The sequence below is a fragment of the Xiphias gladius genome, chromosome 5 (assembly GCF_016859285.1).
Source record: "Xiphias gladius isolate SHS-SW01 ecotype Sanya breed wild chromosome 5, ASM1685928v1, whole genome shotgun sequence".
Taxonomy (NCBI): Eukaryota; Metazoa; Chordata; class Actinopteri; order Istiophoriformes; family Xiphiidae; genus Xiphias; species Xiphias gladius.
The window spans coordinates 9,311,527-9,331,180 of record NC_053404.1 but is presented as its reverse complement, the minus strand read 5'-3'; the positions used below and the strand labels follow the sequence as shown (position 1 = coordinate 9,331,180).

Genomic DNA, 19,654 nt, shown 5'->3' with positions numbered 1-19,654 from the left:
ACCATGTGCAGCTACAACGGATTTTTCAAAGCAATTAGATTGTAAAGAATATGCTATGACATTTACTTGCACTTAGCAATAACTGCTCAAGCATGACCAGGAAATATTAAGGTGCTCAAGTACAGTTTTGCTTTCACTTTGGATTAGAATGACTAGCCCTGGCACATCTTTGTTATCTCTGCTATCTAAAGCTCCTCTGTTTTATTTATTTATTTTTTTGTCTAGGTACTTGTTTTAGGCTGTGTGTCAAGTCATTGGTACTGTTCTTAAGATGACATTGTGCTGATTAATCACTGACTATGATTGATGTTTTAAAAGCACATTCTGCCACAGATGGTTGAGTTCAGCTCACAGGCCTGACTTGGTTCTAGGTTACATCACAGAAGCTCTCTTGTCACATTCAGTTTCTGCTTTGATAAATGGTAACTGCCTGATTAAAAAAGAAACTTACCAAGAATGTACTGTAGCTTGGGGAGCCAAAATGCTCAACAACCATATTTGCTGTTGTACATAATTTTTTAAAATTCCCTTTGTTGGTTTGTGTATCAGAAATGTAAAAAAATATATAAGCATGCAGCCTTTGTCAATAGTTCCAGCTACCACTTTCAGTGCAGCAGCTATTTTATCTTCCTGTCAGGGACCATACATAATGCATGATCATTTCGCTAATTTCTTTCAAATGTTTTGTTTTGAGCACATAGAGCAACTAATATTGTATATAACCAATGGAATATGTATTCCAAATATATTTACAGTATATCTAAAACAATGCAAAGGGCTTATGTTTTACTTTATACTTGTTACCCTAAATGATTTACAGTATTACAGCACTGTACTGTTTTCCACTTCCTCTGTCTTCAACAGACACTCTCACAACTCTGTCAATGCTGTCTTCATGGAAGTGTATTAATGGTGGATACATATGGCATTAAGTGCGCAACTGTATCCAGGCTAACAAATTGAATTAGTACAAGAAAACAGACCTGTCGAAAAAGACCTGAAATCAGTATTTACTGTCATGTAACATACAGTAAATATAGTTTGCTACTTGGAACTTGGAACAAATGCCTTATTTCTTAAAGGTTATCATACTTAATCACTGTTAAATAACTGATAAGAGTTTGGCGGTTTATGAACATTAACTATGCACCTCAAGTAGAAGCCTTTTACACTTATTGTCCCACCTGTAAATGTACTGCATGGGGTCATAAACGGTGTCTGATATAGAGATCAACTGCACATGTAGAGCATTTAAAATGGTTGTAGTGTTACCGTACTTTTGATCCTAAAAACGTAAATCCACAGAATACGGACTCAATAGAGACACTTTCAAGAAAAGAAAAACAACTGCAACATATCCAGATGCATTTAAGCTTCATACAAATTCAAATAAAAACACATTTTAATTTTGTAAAACATTAACAAAAGATGTAGTCATTGTTCATTCAGTGAAAATTAAATGGAACAAGAAGATAAATAACTCATTTCATAGTATAAAATAAGAGGGAATAAAAGGGATCGTGTGAATGCTAAATTTGTCTAGAAACATCAGGCCCATGATGGTAACATTAAGACAGGAGGAAACAAACTTTACCTGTAAAGTGGCAGTAACAGGAGCACTGACCTTTAACAGGTAGTTATTTTTTGTACTGGTCCCTGTCAAACCATGGTAAAATATCTTCCCAAAATTCCAAAACTTTTCCTTTAGAAAAACATTTTTTCCTCAGTAGTTAATCATATTGCACTTCAATAGTAACTTATTAGGTTTGTGAGGAAGCTATTAGGAATCTAATGATTTATCCAACACTTTACCTTTAACTCCTTTTTCACATTTTACAACCCACATCTTGGCTTATATCTACACTCTTACTCATTTCTCCTCTACTTTCTTCTAAGGATGCACCAATCGCTCTAATGCAGATACTGACTCTGCTCTACAGGGTACTCTTAATTATTGTCAAAGGGACAATAAAATTAGGATTTTGTTATTATATCAAGTCAGACCACATTACTTCACATGACCAAAATTAAATTTACCGCTTTGAAACTAGATCCAAGTTTGAATGCTAGCTTGAGTACCGCTGTATCCCTACTTTCCTCTACCTTTATCCTTCTTCTGACAGCTATCAGATACACATCCTCCTGACCCCACACTCGCAGCAGAATTTGGCAGATTCAACAGGGTACTTGGTCCCACAAGCATGACAGAACTTGCTCTTCATTCCACAATTGTCAACTTCCTTCCCGCCATCAACATCAGTCCTGAGAAATTTAACAAAGACGACCAAGTAGCAAGGTTAGAATCTAAGAATATAAAGTTGTAATTAATGACATTTTAGAGCTGGTGATGATGTTGTTAATGTTAACGGATTGTTAAAAGTTTAAATATTGTAGGGATAATCTAAAATAATCTAAAACAGCCACAAAATGTATTATGAGTATCATTTGAGTCAATATGAGGTAGATGATGAAACAACATACTAAGAAAATATAACTTTAAAATCTTTTAAGTGGATGAAAGAAATGTTTTAGTGCTTTGATAACAATAGCTAGGCATATCAGTGTGATATTCAAAATGCTTAGGCTTTAATACGGAAACTGCAAGCATTGACTGTATTATCATACATTTCATCTTAATTTTATTTAATGGGCAGTTTTGTTTTTTTTTACCAAAGGCATTACTATCACTTTAGAAATCATAGCTGGGAGGTGTATGGCTTGCGTTACCATTTACAAGATATAACTGCAAACTTTAAAAAAAATCCTTTGTTTAAGGCACCATTTTGTCAGATTATGTACATAAGAATTAGTCATAACTATGGAAAACTGAAAAAGTAGATTAAAATAAAATCTAATCAAATTTAATTTAATTTTAATTGTAATTATTAAAGCATTGGTAAGAGGTGATTTTTTTAAAATTCTCCAAAGTATGTATTCTTTCTAGAGTGTGTTTATATGAACAGGTTCCCAAACGGGACCAGAATAGACTCACTAGCTGTATGCAATACACCACCAAACCACACCACATTAATTCTCGCATTACTTTCTGTGGAGCAAAAGTCCTGGTGAGTTAGCTCACCCAGATATATAGGTATCTACTTTCCTCTTGTTGACTCCTATTCCAGAACGAGTGTTCCTCGCAGAGCCATAGCTGGAGCTCACTGCTCGTGTTTTACTACCCATACTAACAGAGGGATTAGAGAAAAACAAAAGAGAAGAGAGAAGGATGGGTCAAATGCAAACCACTGGTAGGGCTGGGTTTGTAGTACAGATCTGAAGTTCAATACATCCATTTGAGCTGCTAGTGACCTGCTATTATCGAATTGCTATTGACTCGTTATGTTTATGAGGCCATCAGTCAATCACAGTATTGATAATATTTTATATTAACACACTTTCCACAAAAGATTATGTAGTTACCAGAAAACACAAAATAAATAACATAAGGCTACTACATGAATATACATTTTTTAATTTAAAGTTAGAATTAATATGAACTTTTATTACTTAGCTATGATGATTTAAAGAATTTCATTCTTTCTTCAGTAACATGCATATTCAAATGCTTCAAACTCACACAGATAATCTACTCTACAGAGGGAACCTGCAGCGTAATTATGAAGTTTAAATCATCTTTCACTGTTGAGTTATTGTGATTAAATAATCCTGTCTAGACACAATGTAGACAAAATGTCTTGCATACAATAGCAAAGAAATAAAAAGTGAAAAAGTTGAATCAAGATCTTTGTTAATTCAATTTATTTTTCAGGCAGCCTCCCTTAACTTAATTTTCAGTCCCAACTGTACGGTTTTTATTTTAACCCAAATGTACTTTGAAATTAGAGAAATAAAGCAAAAATAATCTAGGTTGTAAGTACAGGTACAAGAATTTAACTGAACCAACAAATGCAAGAGGAGACAATGCTGTATGCATTTTAAAAGGTAAAAATGTAAAAGTACCCCCTAGACATCAGTGTATTTTAACCAACTGAATAATGCCTTTAACTTTCTGGGCTAGATTGCAGTATTGTAAATGTAGTTTTTGTGCGCACTGACCCTGATGAAGAGCTTGTGAGGCTGCAGGGATTACTCCTCATTGAACCTGCAACCTTACCAGAAGGCATTCCTAGAGCGAAAGAGAGAGAGGGATGAGAGAAATCGTGAGAGTAATAGAAGACAAAATGTGTTACTGTAGTCCATGTAATACTCTTAGCCTAGTCTAAGAAAAACTTGATTTTTCAAGTCATTTAATTTGAAAATCTTTTGCAAATATACAGAAGAGTTAGGTGTGAACACAGTACCCTGTGAGATGCATGATCAACACAGCTGTATAATCTCACCAGTAGGTTGTAGGCTTGATCTCTGAGGTAAACGAGAAGAGGGTGAAGGGATGGTTGGCACAGCAGGAAAGTTGGCCTTCTTCACAGGAGCAGGAGGCTTGTACTGAAGAGAGAGAGGGAGGAAACACTAAATAAATAAGTACACAATACAAAACATTAGATATGGAAGTCATGGGATGCAAAGCATTAACATAGTTACTCTACCTGGAGACGCTGAAACAGAATACATACTGAAGGTCATGTATCACTATATGGTAGCCTTCTTGACAAAAGATGTAAACATACATGGAGTATGATTAATGGTTGTGCATGTGTAAATGTCTGTTATGTATTGTGCTATGTTCAGATATGCAACTATGTGTGATGGTTTGGCTCTCCAAAAAGGTATAACAACAAGAAAATCTAGGAAAAGCTATAAAAATTGAAAAACTGACTGAGCTGCACAGATCCGTATAAAATATAAAAGATTTACTCCAAAATAGCTCACTGGGAAACCTAAGTGATGATCAGTGCCCAAGGTTTACTCATTATGATGGAAAAAGCAGAGGTCCTACCTAAAATGGTTTAGAACCTGCTGTTTTTATTGGCTGCCAAATTAAACCAGTCATGCCCCATAGCGGTTGCTAAGTGATAAAGAATTGTTATGGATTTACAAACAACACTTCTGAATTATAAAGAATTGGCAATAAGATAAAATTGAGAATTGCCTGGCGAAGTATTTGGGTAAGAGCTGTTGGGTAGCTATCCAGACATATGCTCCAGTCATTGCAATCATAAGATAATTTAGCTAAACCTACCTGTGTGTATATGTAATTACTGTGTATTAAATTTTGCAGTGCATGTATGAACGTTTTATGTTGTAGGCCTTTAGATGACGTCAGCACAGTGCTTTTTGTTACTGTGTGCATGGGCTGAGCAGATGGCCTTAGTGGCACTATCATACCTTTTGTCATGATGACAAAAGGTATGATCCTACAACAGTGTTTGACAATTTTTTGACACTGCAATTTAAATATTTAGCCTTAGCTATGACAAAGTAACCCCAAAATAGCACAATAATGTATCTTATCAACACAAATTCAGTGTACTCAAAAAGCCCATTAATCAACAAGTATGACACCCTTTCTAGAGAATCTAATATTCATGTATTAGTATATGGCCTTTAAATCAAAGTGATAATAAGCCCAAACAGAATGAAGTGAGGTTTATCACATACATTGGTTTTATTTTCTTCCTTCTTTAATTCCTCAATTCCTTAACTCCTTTCCTAATCACCCAATTACTTCTTGTCTTAATTCTTTCCCTGTTTTGTTCTTCTTTCCTTAGTCTTAAATTCCTTCAGTCTTTTCTTCCCCAATTAATCCTTTCTTTTTTCCCTAATTCGTTCCTCCATTCTTACCTTCGTCAGTCCCTTCTTTGATTCTTTCCTTCCGGATTTTCCCGATTTTATTCTTGTTTAATGCCTACATTCTGTCCTTTCTTAATTCCTTCTTTCCTTCCTTATGTCCTTCCTTTGTTCCTTCATTCCTTCCTATAGTTTTATATTTGATTCCATCCTTCCTTGATTACTATTTTATTTTTTCAGTCCCTCCCTTTCTTAAGTGTTCCTCCCTTAATACATTCCTTCCTTTCTTATTTGTCTCAGATGGTCCTCTTTCCACCCTTAAAAAAAAAATAAAAATCAAGCAAGTTTGCTATAATCATGACAAGTCCAGTTGGTTGGAGACACATTACATATAATAACATTATAAACCAGATTTACACTGAGAAATTTATGTTATATACAGTTGTATTTCTAGTCAGACAGGTGACATATTGAAGGAAAGACCTGAAAAATGAGTGGAGAAACAGGATGACAATGCCCCCATCCATAGGGCACGAGGGGTCACTGAATGCTTTGATGAGTATGATAATGATGTGAATTATATGCTATGGCCTTAGCAGCCACCAGATCACAACCCAATTGGACACCAATGAGAGATGCTGAACCAACATGTTAGAAAGCGCTCTCGACCACCATCATCAAAACACCATAATGAGGGAATATCTTTTAGAAGAATGGTGTTCCATGCTTCCAGTAGAGTTCCAGAGACTTGTAGAATCTATGCAAAGGCACATTGAAGTTGTTCTGGTGGCATGTGGTGACCCAACACCTCACAAACACTTCCTTTTTCCTTTAATTTGTCAGCTGTCTGTATTTTCCAACAAAACACAAAATGTATGTTCATGTGCACATAGAGTCATCAGTGCAGTCTCTGCATGTGTGTACCTGTGTGCGACCAGGAGGCTTCTTGGCATCTACTAACTTGCTCTTGTTGGGCATACGGGCAGCCTGTTCCTGGCAGAACTTGATGTGTCTATCAGCTGCACTCTCGTTAAACCTCCGCTGACAGTAAGGGCACTGAACATAGTCTGAAGACAAAACAAGTGGTGAGAATAGGTGTAGGTCTGCAGAACGACATCTCGCCACTTTTTTTTCTCTAAGTGAGGAAACACTTGAAGATCCAATCATCACTAAAGTGTATGTCATGCAACAGAGCCAATGAAAACAAAAGAAATAGTCAGAGTTGTCATATTGACATTTAAGGTGTATTGATTGATTCACAACGTCAACTCATGCACTGAGTAACATGCAAGAAAACATTCCACCTTAAAAGTTGCCGGTAGCTGCCGGTAGCCTTTGAGCTGTTCAGAGAATTAATTTATTGGTCTACCTATCTAACATTGACTAGTAAAGATGAAAAGGCAGCAAGACATCCTTTCATTCATCATTCACTCTAATGGTTTCTTTATTTGTGGTGCATTTGCAAAGAAAAATTATAAAGCCAGCCTATTAAAATTGGATAGCTTGTGATGCATCCACAATGTCTGCTGGAAATGAAAGCTTCCTTAGCTGCATTTTCATAGCCTAGCCTATTAGATGAGCTTGACCTCTTGTGGGAGAAAGGACCTTCACATGGGTCAGATGAGCTTAGATCTCCTTCCACACTGTTCAATAAACCTTCAATGAACGCCCGCAGTCAACTCAGTCTGATTTGGTAGATTTATTGCACGTATTCGAAACAGCATACAATAAACCGAGCTGGTCCCGGGAACAACTGAAGCGCACTCTTTTGTGCTGTATTTGTTTCTCCTCCCAGTTTGGAGCTTAAACCCTAACACTCCCTCAGTTTACATGTTATCTTTCCTGTACACCATTGTTTCTCTGTTTTCCAATGACTTACATTGTTTTTCAGAACTAATGGTGTCCACATTCTTCAATCATTTGACACCACATGACATGGGAGTTGGGCCTTGTGCACATTCCACCCTTTGCCCCATACACTATCTCAGTCACCATTATGTCTTGAAGCACATCTATAACCACAAAAATTAAATCTATAGCTACACAAATAAAGGATTATAGTAATTATGAAAAGTGATTATGTGATCATAATTGAGTGGATATGAAGTAAATATTTCCCACACTCTGCCTACACTGCAACTTTTCATCAGAACAGATGTTTCAAATGTGACTTAATTTGCTCAGCCTAAGCAAGCAAATTAAATCATTCAAAAATTGAACTACTTTCGTATTGATTTGCCTAGATTGCTTAATGCCATACTAATTACATCCTACTACTTAGCTAGATGTTTGGCTGACTGCCGCGAGATATTCTCAACATGATGCAACTATTAATAAAGTCAGTCTAACATTTGATCACGTGGTCAGTTACAGTTGAGCATGTATGTAAACTTGACATTGTGGGAACAGTGGTTACTTAACCTTGAAACAAGCCACTATTTAACTGTGCTTAGTACTTAAACAACAGTACTTAAACAAATAGAACTTAACCTACGGTTAAGAGAAAAATATCCCTGTGACAGTGGCTACTATAAATCCGGTACAATAACATAAATCTAGTGAATAGAGAGCTGACTCTGATTTTTGTTTTCTTTTGCAAGTGTAAACTCAAAAAAAAAATTCAATTTCACTTAAAATTCCTCATTTCAAGCCCATATTTATGTTGCCAGTAACATTACATTCTTCCTCCACACTGTGTCAAAAGATTTCAGTGCCCGAGCATCAACTTGCTATGTTTACTACTACTGTTAGTATTATTATTATTATTATTATTATTATTATTATTATTATTATTATCATGACAAATCAATCAAATTTTTGAGGGATGAAAGGTGCTCGAAAACTCACAAAACTTTGCACATGCATCAGACATCGTGAAAATAAAAAATACATGTTTTATGGGTCTTGCAAATGGGTGTGGCAAAACAGCTTGATTTTGCCCCCAACAAAATTTCGACGGAGTAGCCCTCACGGTACATTTCACCTATATTAAACGTAGGAAGACGTGTAATGTTGATGATGCTCTATTGTGAAAACTGTGAGTTTGAATTTAGTTGAATTTACTGTGCAATTTTGGTGCAGTTTTTGCCATACACAGGCACTGTACTTTAATAAGAATTGATCAGATCGACTTCAAATTTGGTCAATGCAATCTAAAGGCCTCTGTGATGCTAAATTGCAAAGCTTTTGACTTTTCACTGAATGGTGTGTCTATGGCAGCATGGCGAATTTTGATGTTTCGCCATGAAAAAGAAAGTTGTTGTAACTCAAATATACATTGTAAAATCTGCCCTAAACTTCACGTTTGATTCGGAGAGTCTCGGCCAGAAGACATCTACATGCCATTATTCAGCCATAGCATTAGCGCCACCTACTTTCAACATGAAATGACATGTTATACTTTCATGTTCTCCTCCTAGCAGGTTGACCAGATCCATGTCACATTAGAACAGAACAGCTTTAAGACCTTGACCATGCTATATTGTCAAGCTTGTCCAGTCTAAGCTCAAAAGACAAGGGCTCAAGCTCTTCCTAGGGTCTATATTTGTACCTCCCTGCTTTAATGGATGATACAAATATGCAACTGTTGGACAAAGTAAGTTATGTTTAACTTACTGAGTTTTGTATCCAACAGCAATGCAAATTCAGAGTCATGTCATACAACCTGCATTAAAACTGAGTATACCACTCCCCCCACAGACTCAAATTGCAATAGCCCATCTAACACTGCTTGCAGCTTTAATTTAGCATTACTTCCTGATATATGAACAGTCTAAAAAGGAATCATGAGACCTGCTAAGTAGCTGTTTTGTTGTAATCACAGTTATCATCACAGTTATAAAGAGTTTCTTATCAGTAACGATAATTCAATAATTTTTACTTTAATTCTTTATAGTTTCTTAAATAATTCCACTTATCAAAGAGCTATGTGTTACCTGGGTCATAAGTAGGAGGAGGAGGTGGGGGTAATGGTCCCCCTTCCTTCATGACCTGAGTGAGGGCCTTGGCAGCCCGAATGGTAGCGATGAAGTCCTCATGTTTCTTACGCCAGTTGGATTGCTTCTTAAGGGGCTCTGCCTGGCAGGAGGCAATGCAGAGGGGATGCTTACGCCAGCCTGTTTGTACCACAACCAACCTGCCATTCTGATCACGACTTTAACAGAATATGTTATCATTACTAATGAGCTGACTGACAACTGGACTTCTTGAAAATAAGGTCACCTTATTTTCTCACAGTGTCTCTAGTTACTCTCTTTGTTAAACAATCCAAAAGTAAGAAAATGTTACTGAGCCACCTGGAAGCCCAAAAGCCAGCTGTAACCTGAAATGTTTTTGTGGCAAAACTTTAATGATTACATTCTCATTCCTCTCTTATTTAGGCATGGAAATTCCTATAATTGGAGTCATGGTTTTATTGAATTCAGCTATCAATAGCATGCTCCCTATTCTTAGAACTAATCAACTTTTTTTCTATTCAGCCTTGAAATGTAAAAATGTCCCCTTTCTTCCAACAGTGGCAGAAATCTTCACTCTAAAGCTCATGATTTCTAACAGTAGTAGTTAATTGGGCATCCTCTGATCTGCTTCTGTGGCAACATGATCGCCCACTGACTTCATACTTCCTCCTATACGGTTATAGGGTTTTGATAATTCCCTCCAACTGTGCGCTATTTACAGTATACTCCTAATTCCTTAAGATCTTAACTACATGATACATTTCTCTATAATTTTACATACTGACAACTCAGTCAACATTTTTATTATTTTTTGCTCCTTGTTAAGGACTTCCAAATTGTCAATGGTGTGATAAAAAGACAACCATATAACAACTACAGGTATGTCCTGTTCACACCACAAAACCCGAGAATACTGTTATTTCAGTGGGAGGACAAGGTGAGTATGTAGCAGTAAAATGAAGTCAAGACAACAGAAACATTTTTTTGTTGTTGTTGTTGAGTTGACATCTTAACGACTTTTGGGCAACCAACTTTAAACTGGGCAAAAAAGATAAGCAAGTCTTGGTTACTCAGAGAGACCTTCAGTACCTTGAGACTTCATGGCAAATTTTATGGAGGTAGAGCCATAAACTAAGCTCTGTAGTTTTAAGGCGAGTTGTCAAACAGTAATTTGAATCTACGAAAGGTTCAAAGTAATTATAGTAGCGCAGCTAAAAAAGATGTTTTGAATGAATTACGACAGTACTGGTAAAAGAAAATGAAAGTTAAAGTGGATAAATTTCAATGTTGTCAGTTGAAAAATCTAGGTAGGAAAGTGATTTTTCTTTTTAAATTAATACCTCCAGTGATACGCCTCCTGACCATTCAAGTCAATGTTTCAAAGTAAGGACATCACTATAATACCACAAATAGTGAGTAAAAGGCTCCTGAGCTTCAGCAGATTCACTGTCTTGCTACAAATCATGTAAACAGAAAGAGAGGACAAATGAAAAAAGGACAAACCAACTTACTTTCTCAGTGGCAGATGAACTTTGTGACTGAAATACAATTGAAAGTGGTTTACATTTGAAAATAATCTGCCAACACAAAATACTAAATGTCCCAAATGGGACAGCAAAGGTTAAAAACAAAAATGTGAAAACATGTTTTCAAAAACATAATTTTTTTTTGCACATTTATGAGAAATAAAAAACTAAAACCTCTTATTTACAAAAATATTCAGACTCATTGCTTTGGCACTAAATTGTGGTCAGGTGCATCCTGTTTCCTTTAATTATCCTTGAGATTTGGCTCCATCGTCATTGGAGTCCACCTGTGGCAAACTGAACTGACTGGACATAGTTTTAAAAAAGGCACACACCTGTGTATATAAGGTCCCACAATTCACACTGCATATATAAGCAAATAACAAGGCATGAAGTCCAAGGAACTCTCTGTATACCTCTGCAATAAAACTATGGCTGTGCATAGGTCAGAGCAAGGGTATAAAACCATTTCTAAAGCTTTGAGTGTTCCCAGGGGCGCAGTGGCCTAAATAATTGTGAAATGGAAGGAGTTTGGAACCACCAGGACTGTCCACAGAGTTGGCCATCGAGCCAAACTGAGTAGCTGGGAAAGAAGGGCCTTGGTCAAGAAGGTGACCAAGAACTGTACAATTACAGTCACTACTAACAGTGCTTCAGAAGTCCAGTCTCCTGCAGAAATGGGAGAACCTGCCGAAAGGATGACCATCTCAGCATAACTCTATCCATCCGGCCTTTACGGTAGAGTGGCTGGACAACATTCACTTTGAGTTAAAGGCATATGACTGCCTGCTTGGAGTTTGCCAAACAGCATTTAAAGGACTCAGAGCATGAGGAAAAATATTCTCTGGTCTGATGAGAGAAAAATGTACACTTATGGCAGAACTCCAAACACTATGTCTGGTGAACATCAGGCACAGCTCATGACTTGGCTAATACCATCCCTACAGTGAAGCATGGTGATCACAGAATCATGCTATGGTGGTGCTTCTCAGCGGCAGGGATGGGGAGGCTGGTTAGAATTGAGGGAAGGATGAATGCAGTCAAATCCAGAAACCTGCTCCAGAGTGCATGCCATTTGAGACTGGGAGGACATTTCACCTTTCAGCATGACAATGACCAAAGCATACAGCCAAGATAACACTGAAGTGACCGTCCTTGAGTGGCCCAGGCTTAAACCCCATAGAACACGTGCAAAGCTTGTAGAAATTTACCCAAGAAGACTAAAAGCCATAATTGGGGCCTACAAAGTACTCAATTAATAGACTCAAGTTCTAGACACTTCTTAAGGATAATTAAAGCAAACAGGATGCTCCTGACCACAGTTCAGAGTGCCACAACAAAGGGTCTGAATACTATTGTAAAGAGATTTCAGATTTTGATTTTTAACAAAATTGCGAACACATCTAAAAACATATTTTAACTTTATCATTATGGGATGTTGAGCGTGATTGATCGTTAAAAATGTCAATTTTATCAATGTACAATTAAATCTACCACACAATAAAGTGTGCAAAAAATTAAGGGGTCTGAATACTTTCTGAAGCCACTGTAAGTTAAATGTAATTATAGCAATTGTTCACATGAGCCAGAGTAAACATGGCTATGAATATGGAATGGCTATGAATATTGCTGTTTTGAGCTGTGTGGCCTTAAAATCTACAGTCTCTTGACTTATGATATGGAATATTATATTAAAACTAGCACTGTCCACACAATTAATCACTCTTAAATATTTACATTGGAATGATGAATTATTTAATGACCTCAGGTTAAAGATTCAGTATGCAGCATAAATTAGTACACCCTCTCTTAACAAACCTCCCTCAACCTAACAAATTCAGTCACTCTCTTTACAAATAAGACATATTTTGGGTTCCTATATGATGCAATGTTCCTGCAACTCTCATTTATTAGTTACAAATGATATATGTCAATACTAAACAGGAAAATATGATTTTCTTCTCAAAATGGTGAAAGTTGCAAATATGAGTACATGCTCCGGGAAGTTAAAGTTAAAAATAACACTTAATAAAATGTTTTTTTGGTGCTCGTTAAGGGCAATGGATCACCAGATGAGTCTTTTAACCATCCGACTCAAACAGGTGTAATTGGTTGACAATTAAAGTGGTACTTAACCAATTGAATCACTCTCAGACTTAATGCTGAAAACGATGGCACCACGTGGGTGACTATTGTCTGGAGACTTGAAAATGAGAATTATTTCATTGCACAGAAAAGGACAAGGGTACAAGAGGATTAGCAAATCACTGTTACTGAGTCAGAACAAAGTAGCAAAAGTGATGCATAAATTCAAAAAGGATTAACTTCAAAAAGGATGGAAACATCCAGGTCGTCACCGTAAGCTTTCACCTTGGGAGGAGTGAAGTTCGCTTAGAAAAGTGCAGGATACTTGGCAAGCAAGTGCCTCAAAGCTGCCAAACGCTGTGGAAAGCCAAACTGGAGTGACTGTTTTATCTCACACAGTGAGACGCACCAAAATGTATGGCGTTGCAAGGGAGAGGAATAAATGGTCCCCACAGTGAAGTATGCTGGTGGTAAAGTCCTTATATGGGGATGCATGAGTGCTGAAGGTGTGGGGGAATTGTACTTCATTGATGGCATCATAAATTTTGTAGATTTACTGCAAAAGCCTGAAATAGAAGATGCTACCCTCTCTCCACACCATGGGTGGTCAGGCACTTTTTCAACATTATGATGACCCTAAACATTCTTTCAAGGCCACTTCTGCATTCTTAAGGAAGAACAAGGTGAAAGTGCTGCAGTGGCCAAGAATTTCACCTGACCTCACCCACCTGACAAGAGACAAGTTCAGCAGCAGTCCTCATCCAACATCAAGGCACTCAAGGAGTGGAACAGCATAGATAGGACAATATGTCACAAACTTGTACACATGATGCCAAGAAGGGTCAGTGCAGTACTTAAAAGTAAGGGATGACATACTAAGTACAAGAATATTAAATACTTGTTGGATTTAATCATGGGTGTACTCATCTTTGTAACCCTAGATTTATGCAAAGTTGCCTAATTTACTTTTTTTTCAAACAGATATTGATGACATATCTTTCTATGTTGTTATTAAGTACGTCTAATAAATTTCAATTTTGTCATCTTCCTATGAATTGGTATGGTGATCATTTAGAAGAAAAAAATCTTTATGTTCAGAGGGTTGGTACTCATTTATACTGTGTACTGTAGATGAGTAATTTTTATCGTTAAAGTAGATGAACATTACCTTAACAAAATAATGTTCTATACAATTTAATGACAACAATGTATTAATAATGAGTCAGTGACAAGTGAAATTCAGCTTAAATTCAACAAGTATTCTGACAGAGTTTTTGAGATATAGAACTGTGAGCAGTTTTTTTCTTCCAATTAATATTCAAATTAAACTCTCTTGGGCATTTTATGTTGGATTTCTATCCACATCATCAGGTGTAGCCTTACCTTTGGTTTAATAGGTTTGAGCGTGGGGATGTCTGTGCCCTCAGCTCTCTGTCTACTGGAGTCAAAAACCTTCCTCCTTTTGGTTGCTGACTTTTGGCAGATTTTAGCATGTTTCTCCTGTAGGGAGAGAAAAAGATGCACAATGCGCAATAACTACACACCGTAAAACTTGCGTCCATTTCTACATGTTTTGGAAACAACTGCTAGGTAATAATTCCCCCACTTCTTTCAAAATAATTCTAATTTGCATAGTTGCTTGTGTAACATTCATGACACCAGTAATCTACTGAATGCCACATTCATTATTTTTACACCTTCAAACCTCCTGATGTCGGCACAAGCACAAATCCCTTCACAGATCCATACCCACAAAAATAATGCACTAATACACCATGCATTAATGTAGCCATTGTCAGCTAATTAGGCTGAGTGCTTGTATAATTGCACAAATTTGTTTATTTGCATTACTAAGATACAATATGTTCCACTAACTTATTGAAATAATTGTACCTTTAATGTGGTAAAACTCAAATATATATTATGTTTTAGTCACGTAAATGTGGTAACGATACATGCAAATACAGTGGTGGTGATAAAATATTCATCATAATTATCTTTATCTAAAGATGGGTGACAAATTAAAAGAAAAACCAACATGAAGTGTCTCAGTAAGCCCCAAAAACACCATTCTTCCAAAAGATATTCCCTCATTTGGTATTTGACAATGGTGGTGGAAAGAGCTGTGTGACCGATTTGTCCAGAATCTGAGATCACATTTAATCCTCTTTTCATAGTCAAAAATAATGTCAGCATGTTTTTTTAATTCATTGGAAACAGTTTTTTATTATTATTAACACAAAGAAAAAAGATGTTTTGGGAAATATCAGAAATGCTCCTTCGTCTCAGCTGGCTGGAGGGGCATGTTGGTGTATAATTGACAGCAGCTGGGAACAAGAGACAAAATAAACAAACTTGCCTTGTAGCTCTACATGTCATGGGCAGACAGTCCTCTTCAATACAGTGGTACTGAAGTGTGAAGACCACACCAGCATCTTACTGGGCTGAGCTGATGTTTGTAGGTATGTTTAACACAGTGTTTAATGTGCTGCAGCTGAGTGCTGCTAACATCAGTCTGCAAACTGATGTTAGTAGCGTACTTGTTCCTGGCAAATGAAGTTCAACAGGCTGCCTATGACTAAATGCTGACATTATAGCTTTATGCAAGATCTCCATTTTCAGTGATCCCTCCTGCCCTGTCAAATTTAAGTCTAGGAGCAGTGCAGACTGTAGATAAAGTGTAGAGGCAGTGCAGATTGTAGATAATTTAGTCCAAAACATCTCACATTTGCTTTAACAGATACTGCTTTGACAAAACGTCCATCTTCCCTATAAAGAACTCTCCACAGGGCCCTGCTGGCTATTTGGATTGTAGCCCATAACACATTATTATCCAAACAGTTGACGTCTTTTCAGCTGATAATCACTGTGGAAAATATTGTCACCACAGCAACCTCAGCATGTCTAACTGCATGATCAACACAACAAATTCATCTTTTTAGCACAACATATTGACCATAAGACCAAAGACCAATTTTAGTTGAAATAAAGCCCCTGCATTTTCATTTCATAAGTTTGCTCTCACAAAACTGTACTGTAGACATAATGACTTGGGAGATGATTTTTACCAGGACTTTAGGGAAGAACCATCTTTTACAGGTGTTGCATTGAGCCAGATCCTCAGCAGGGGGAGCTACACCGTCTGCAAAAATAACAGAGTACATTTTGTGTAGCGAGGAAGGTTGAACGTCATAGAGAACAGAAATGGACCACAACTGGGTAACCTTGATTTACTAATGAAATTATCATGTATAGAAAAATATTGGATTTCTAATGACATAATCGATATTTGGTATCTGATAAACGCTTAGTTTCGCTCTTCAGATTGTGTTTTGGGCACAATTAACCAACAAAAGTGTCATATTGTTGTCTTGATTTGTTAATTTTACAGATTCCACCAATAATTTCCGAATGCTGAAAACAGACAGAGGTAGTCAGACAGTAGGTTAGGTTTCAGATTCTTAAACGTAGTTAAGGCCCATATAATCGTGCCGTCAGTGTAACGGTAAGCACTGTTCCAGAAAATGAACACCCGACGGTTCCTTGCAATATAGTGGTTTAATTAATTTAAATGTTCATTAGTTAGAAGCATGCAAACACTGGATGGCTACGGTGGCTAATGTAGGGATCACACCTAAATAGAGACAGGCAGCAGCTAGTTTCATCTTTGGCTCTAACGTTACCTAGCATTATTACAAGGGCAAAATCCCAAACAAAAAAGAGGTCGCTGTCATAACCGGCGAGCGAAAGCAATACTAAGTCATCAAAATTAGAAGGATGAAAACTGAGGGGCTGTGGGCTCGACTTTACCACCAAACAGCTAAAATACACCTGGACTTTCTCTCACCTTCGAATTCTTCCATCATTACGTTATCCCTTGTATGATGCTACTGCTTTTACAAACGGCCAAAAGTAGCAAGAGGAAGTAAGAGGGTTCACTCGTACACACTTCCGGCTTCGCTAAAACAAATAGAACACATCTCGAATTCTTGGCATTACCTATTACTTTTGCCAACTAATTACTTTAAATGCAGAAAAGAACAATGTTTAGGATCTTTCTAAGTTACAGCTGGTGTTGTAACACCTACATATCTTGCATAAATTACCTCAATTTATATATTAGGTAGATACGCTTCAAATAATAATTTATTCGTACTCATGCTGGCTCTTCTACGGCATGGGACATTATATTTCATTTCTAACAGACAGTTTTTCATAGGCTAAGATTGAAAATGAACTATCTTGACATTACTGATGTTTGGGCACCAATAGCAACTGGCTTGTCTAATTCCGCTTCATATCCTAACATCAGAGTAGTTAATTGGTTGTTACTGCACAGTTTGTGTGCAGTGTGTCATTTCAACAGCAGGTGGGGTCTGGGAGGCAACATGTCCTGGCAATCTGTTCTCAATATTTTTCCCAAATATGGCATTAAAGCATCTCGTAATTTTTGAAGTGGTTTAGATATCAGTTGGAATGAAAAAATAATCGTGCCTTAATTTCACTGAAATCTTTCAGATGTTGCCAACAATAATTCTTCAACTTTAGTTTTGCTCCATTAATAAATAAAAAGTTGAGTGCTATTAGGTGATATTTATAGGGAAATCATGACCCTATTAAAGATATAAATTTATGGTTGTACTAATGATATAATTAGCTTTTTACATGTTTTTTTACATTACAAAGTTGGTTCAGTCAAATTACAGGTGGGTTTAGAGATGGCACTCTGAAGTTCCCAGTTTGCATATTGAACATATGTGCCCACTGAATGAAGTAATTCATAGCCAGACGCTATGAGATGAGACCACAGTAAATGCACTGAATGGCTGTGGCATCTTTGTATTCATCACAACAAAATCACTGTTCTCTCTCTCTCTTTCTACGCGCGCACACACACACACACACACACACACACACACTCCAAACATGGTTTATTCTGACATCTGACCTTTAAGCTTTTATTGCAATTTGGAGTGTCAGTGTTTCTTTAACCCGAAGGACGACAATCCTACTTCTTTTGGACTTTTTGTTAAAAAATTACACATGGTTGACTCTGATATAGACCTAATATAATATAATATAATAATAAGACATATGAATTGTTTAATGTCTACCCTGTCCTACTACAGATACATTTATTTATTTAAGAGTTTGGTTATACTAAAATATCCTGTTATAGATTTATCATATTATCCATTTTCTTTTATTTTTTACGAGAATATATATTACAGTAATAACATTCTATATAATGGAAATTCGGTATTACTTCTTAGGCCTACTTGACATTTTGGCTGGTGGTGGAACAAAAGGTTGATTTCAAGCCCTGCTTCATATAAGGGTTTTGTTTTTATTTTTTAAATTTTACCCGGAAGTAGTTGTATTCTAGCCGTGGCTTGACGTGGGTAAATCCTCATTCTAGAGCGCAGTGGGGAATACCGAAGTTGTGCTCAGCTAATGTGATTGACCCTGGCGAATATTTGGAAGCCTTCTAACCTAAACAGGTACCCTACTGATGATAATAATAATAATTGTAGCTGTATAGTATGCATGACTGACTTCGTAATTTCATGTGTAAAGTTAATATCTGTGTAGGCGTATATTTAATGAGGAGCAGCGCCTCCACTTAGCCCCTAACAGATGATGTTGGACGACATTTAGACCATACTCTAACGGTTTTCAAATGAGTAAAGACAGCTCGGGGCAAAGATAAGGGCATTTAAAAATTACTTAACTAATCCTGTCCAAACCTTAGCCTATAGATTTAATAGGATGCTTTAGAAATAACATATTAAAATACTTTGTAAGCTCCTCTTGAAAAGGTATTGAGATATTGCAGATGCAATAGTTAGGAATTAAATTAGGAGTGTAGGAGTATAGTATATGTTTCCGTATGTGTAATGTCCGAGTGTGTGTGTGTGTGTGTGAGAGAGAGAGGGAGGGAGAGAAAGAGAGAGAGAGTAGGGTATCAGCCCAAATTTTGCCCAGGCCAACCTAGAATAACATTTGCATAAGTTTCTGGGACTCTATTCCTGCACTGCCCTCATCAATTCTGTACTCACTGGTAATATTCTGTTTGGCAGCAGGACAAATCAAATGGTTGCACAGCGTTTTTTTCTTTTTCTTTTTTTCTTTTTTGGTCAGTGACAAAGTGACTCAATCATTTGTTTTGAATCTGTGCTAGATATATTGTTGTCCAGGCAACCTGAGCTACACATACACACACACACACACTGCTTAACTGCTGATGTTCTACTGGGTGCAACAGTGTGATTAAATAATATAAATTGCCAATTAATATTTTGTAGAATCTGAGCATAGGAAATACTTGCAAAGAATGTTCTGTCACTTTTAGCTACAAATAAAACCACCTCTTCCGTCTAAAACATCTTAGTTCACCTGCAG

At 36.8% G+C, this 19,654-nt stretch overlaps 1 protein-coding gene across 3 annotated transcripts; it reads right to left on the bottom strand.

Moving 5' to 3' along the window:
* Positions 1-1,232: 1,232 nt before the first annotated feature.
* Positions 1,233-17,212, bottom strand: zc2hc1a (zinc finger, C2HC-type containing 1A). 3 transcript variants are annotated; one of them, XM_040126586.1, is made up of 10 exons: positions 17,100-17,212; positions 16,321-16,394; positions 14,636-14,752; positions 11,153-11,179; positions 9,621-9,762; positions 6,610-6,752; positions 4,341-4,443; positions 4,057-4,126; positions 3,080-3,184; positions 1,233-2,262 (listed from the first exon to the last, which is right to left on the bottom strand). In XM_040126586.1, exons 1-10 carry the CDS (start codon positions 17,116-17,118, stop codon positions 2,127-2,129), a joined length of 936 nt encoding a protein of 311 aa, XP_039982520.1. In that variant the 5' UTR covers positions 17,119-17,212; the 3' UTR covers positions 1,233-2,126. The 3 variants fall into 3 exon arrangements, with proteins under 3 accessions (XP_039982520.1, XP_039982521.1, XP_039982522.1); XM_040126587.1 differs by having other exon boundaries at positions 3,104-3,184; XM_040126588.1 differs by lacking the exon at positions 11,153-11,179.
* Between the last annotated feature and the right edge of the window lie 2,442 nt (positions 17,213-19,654).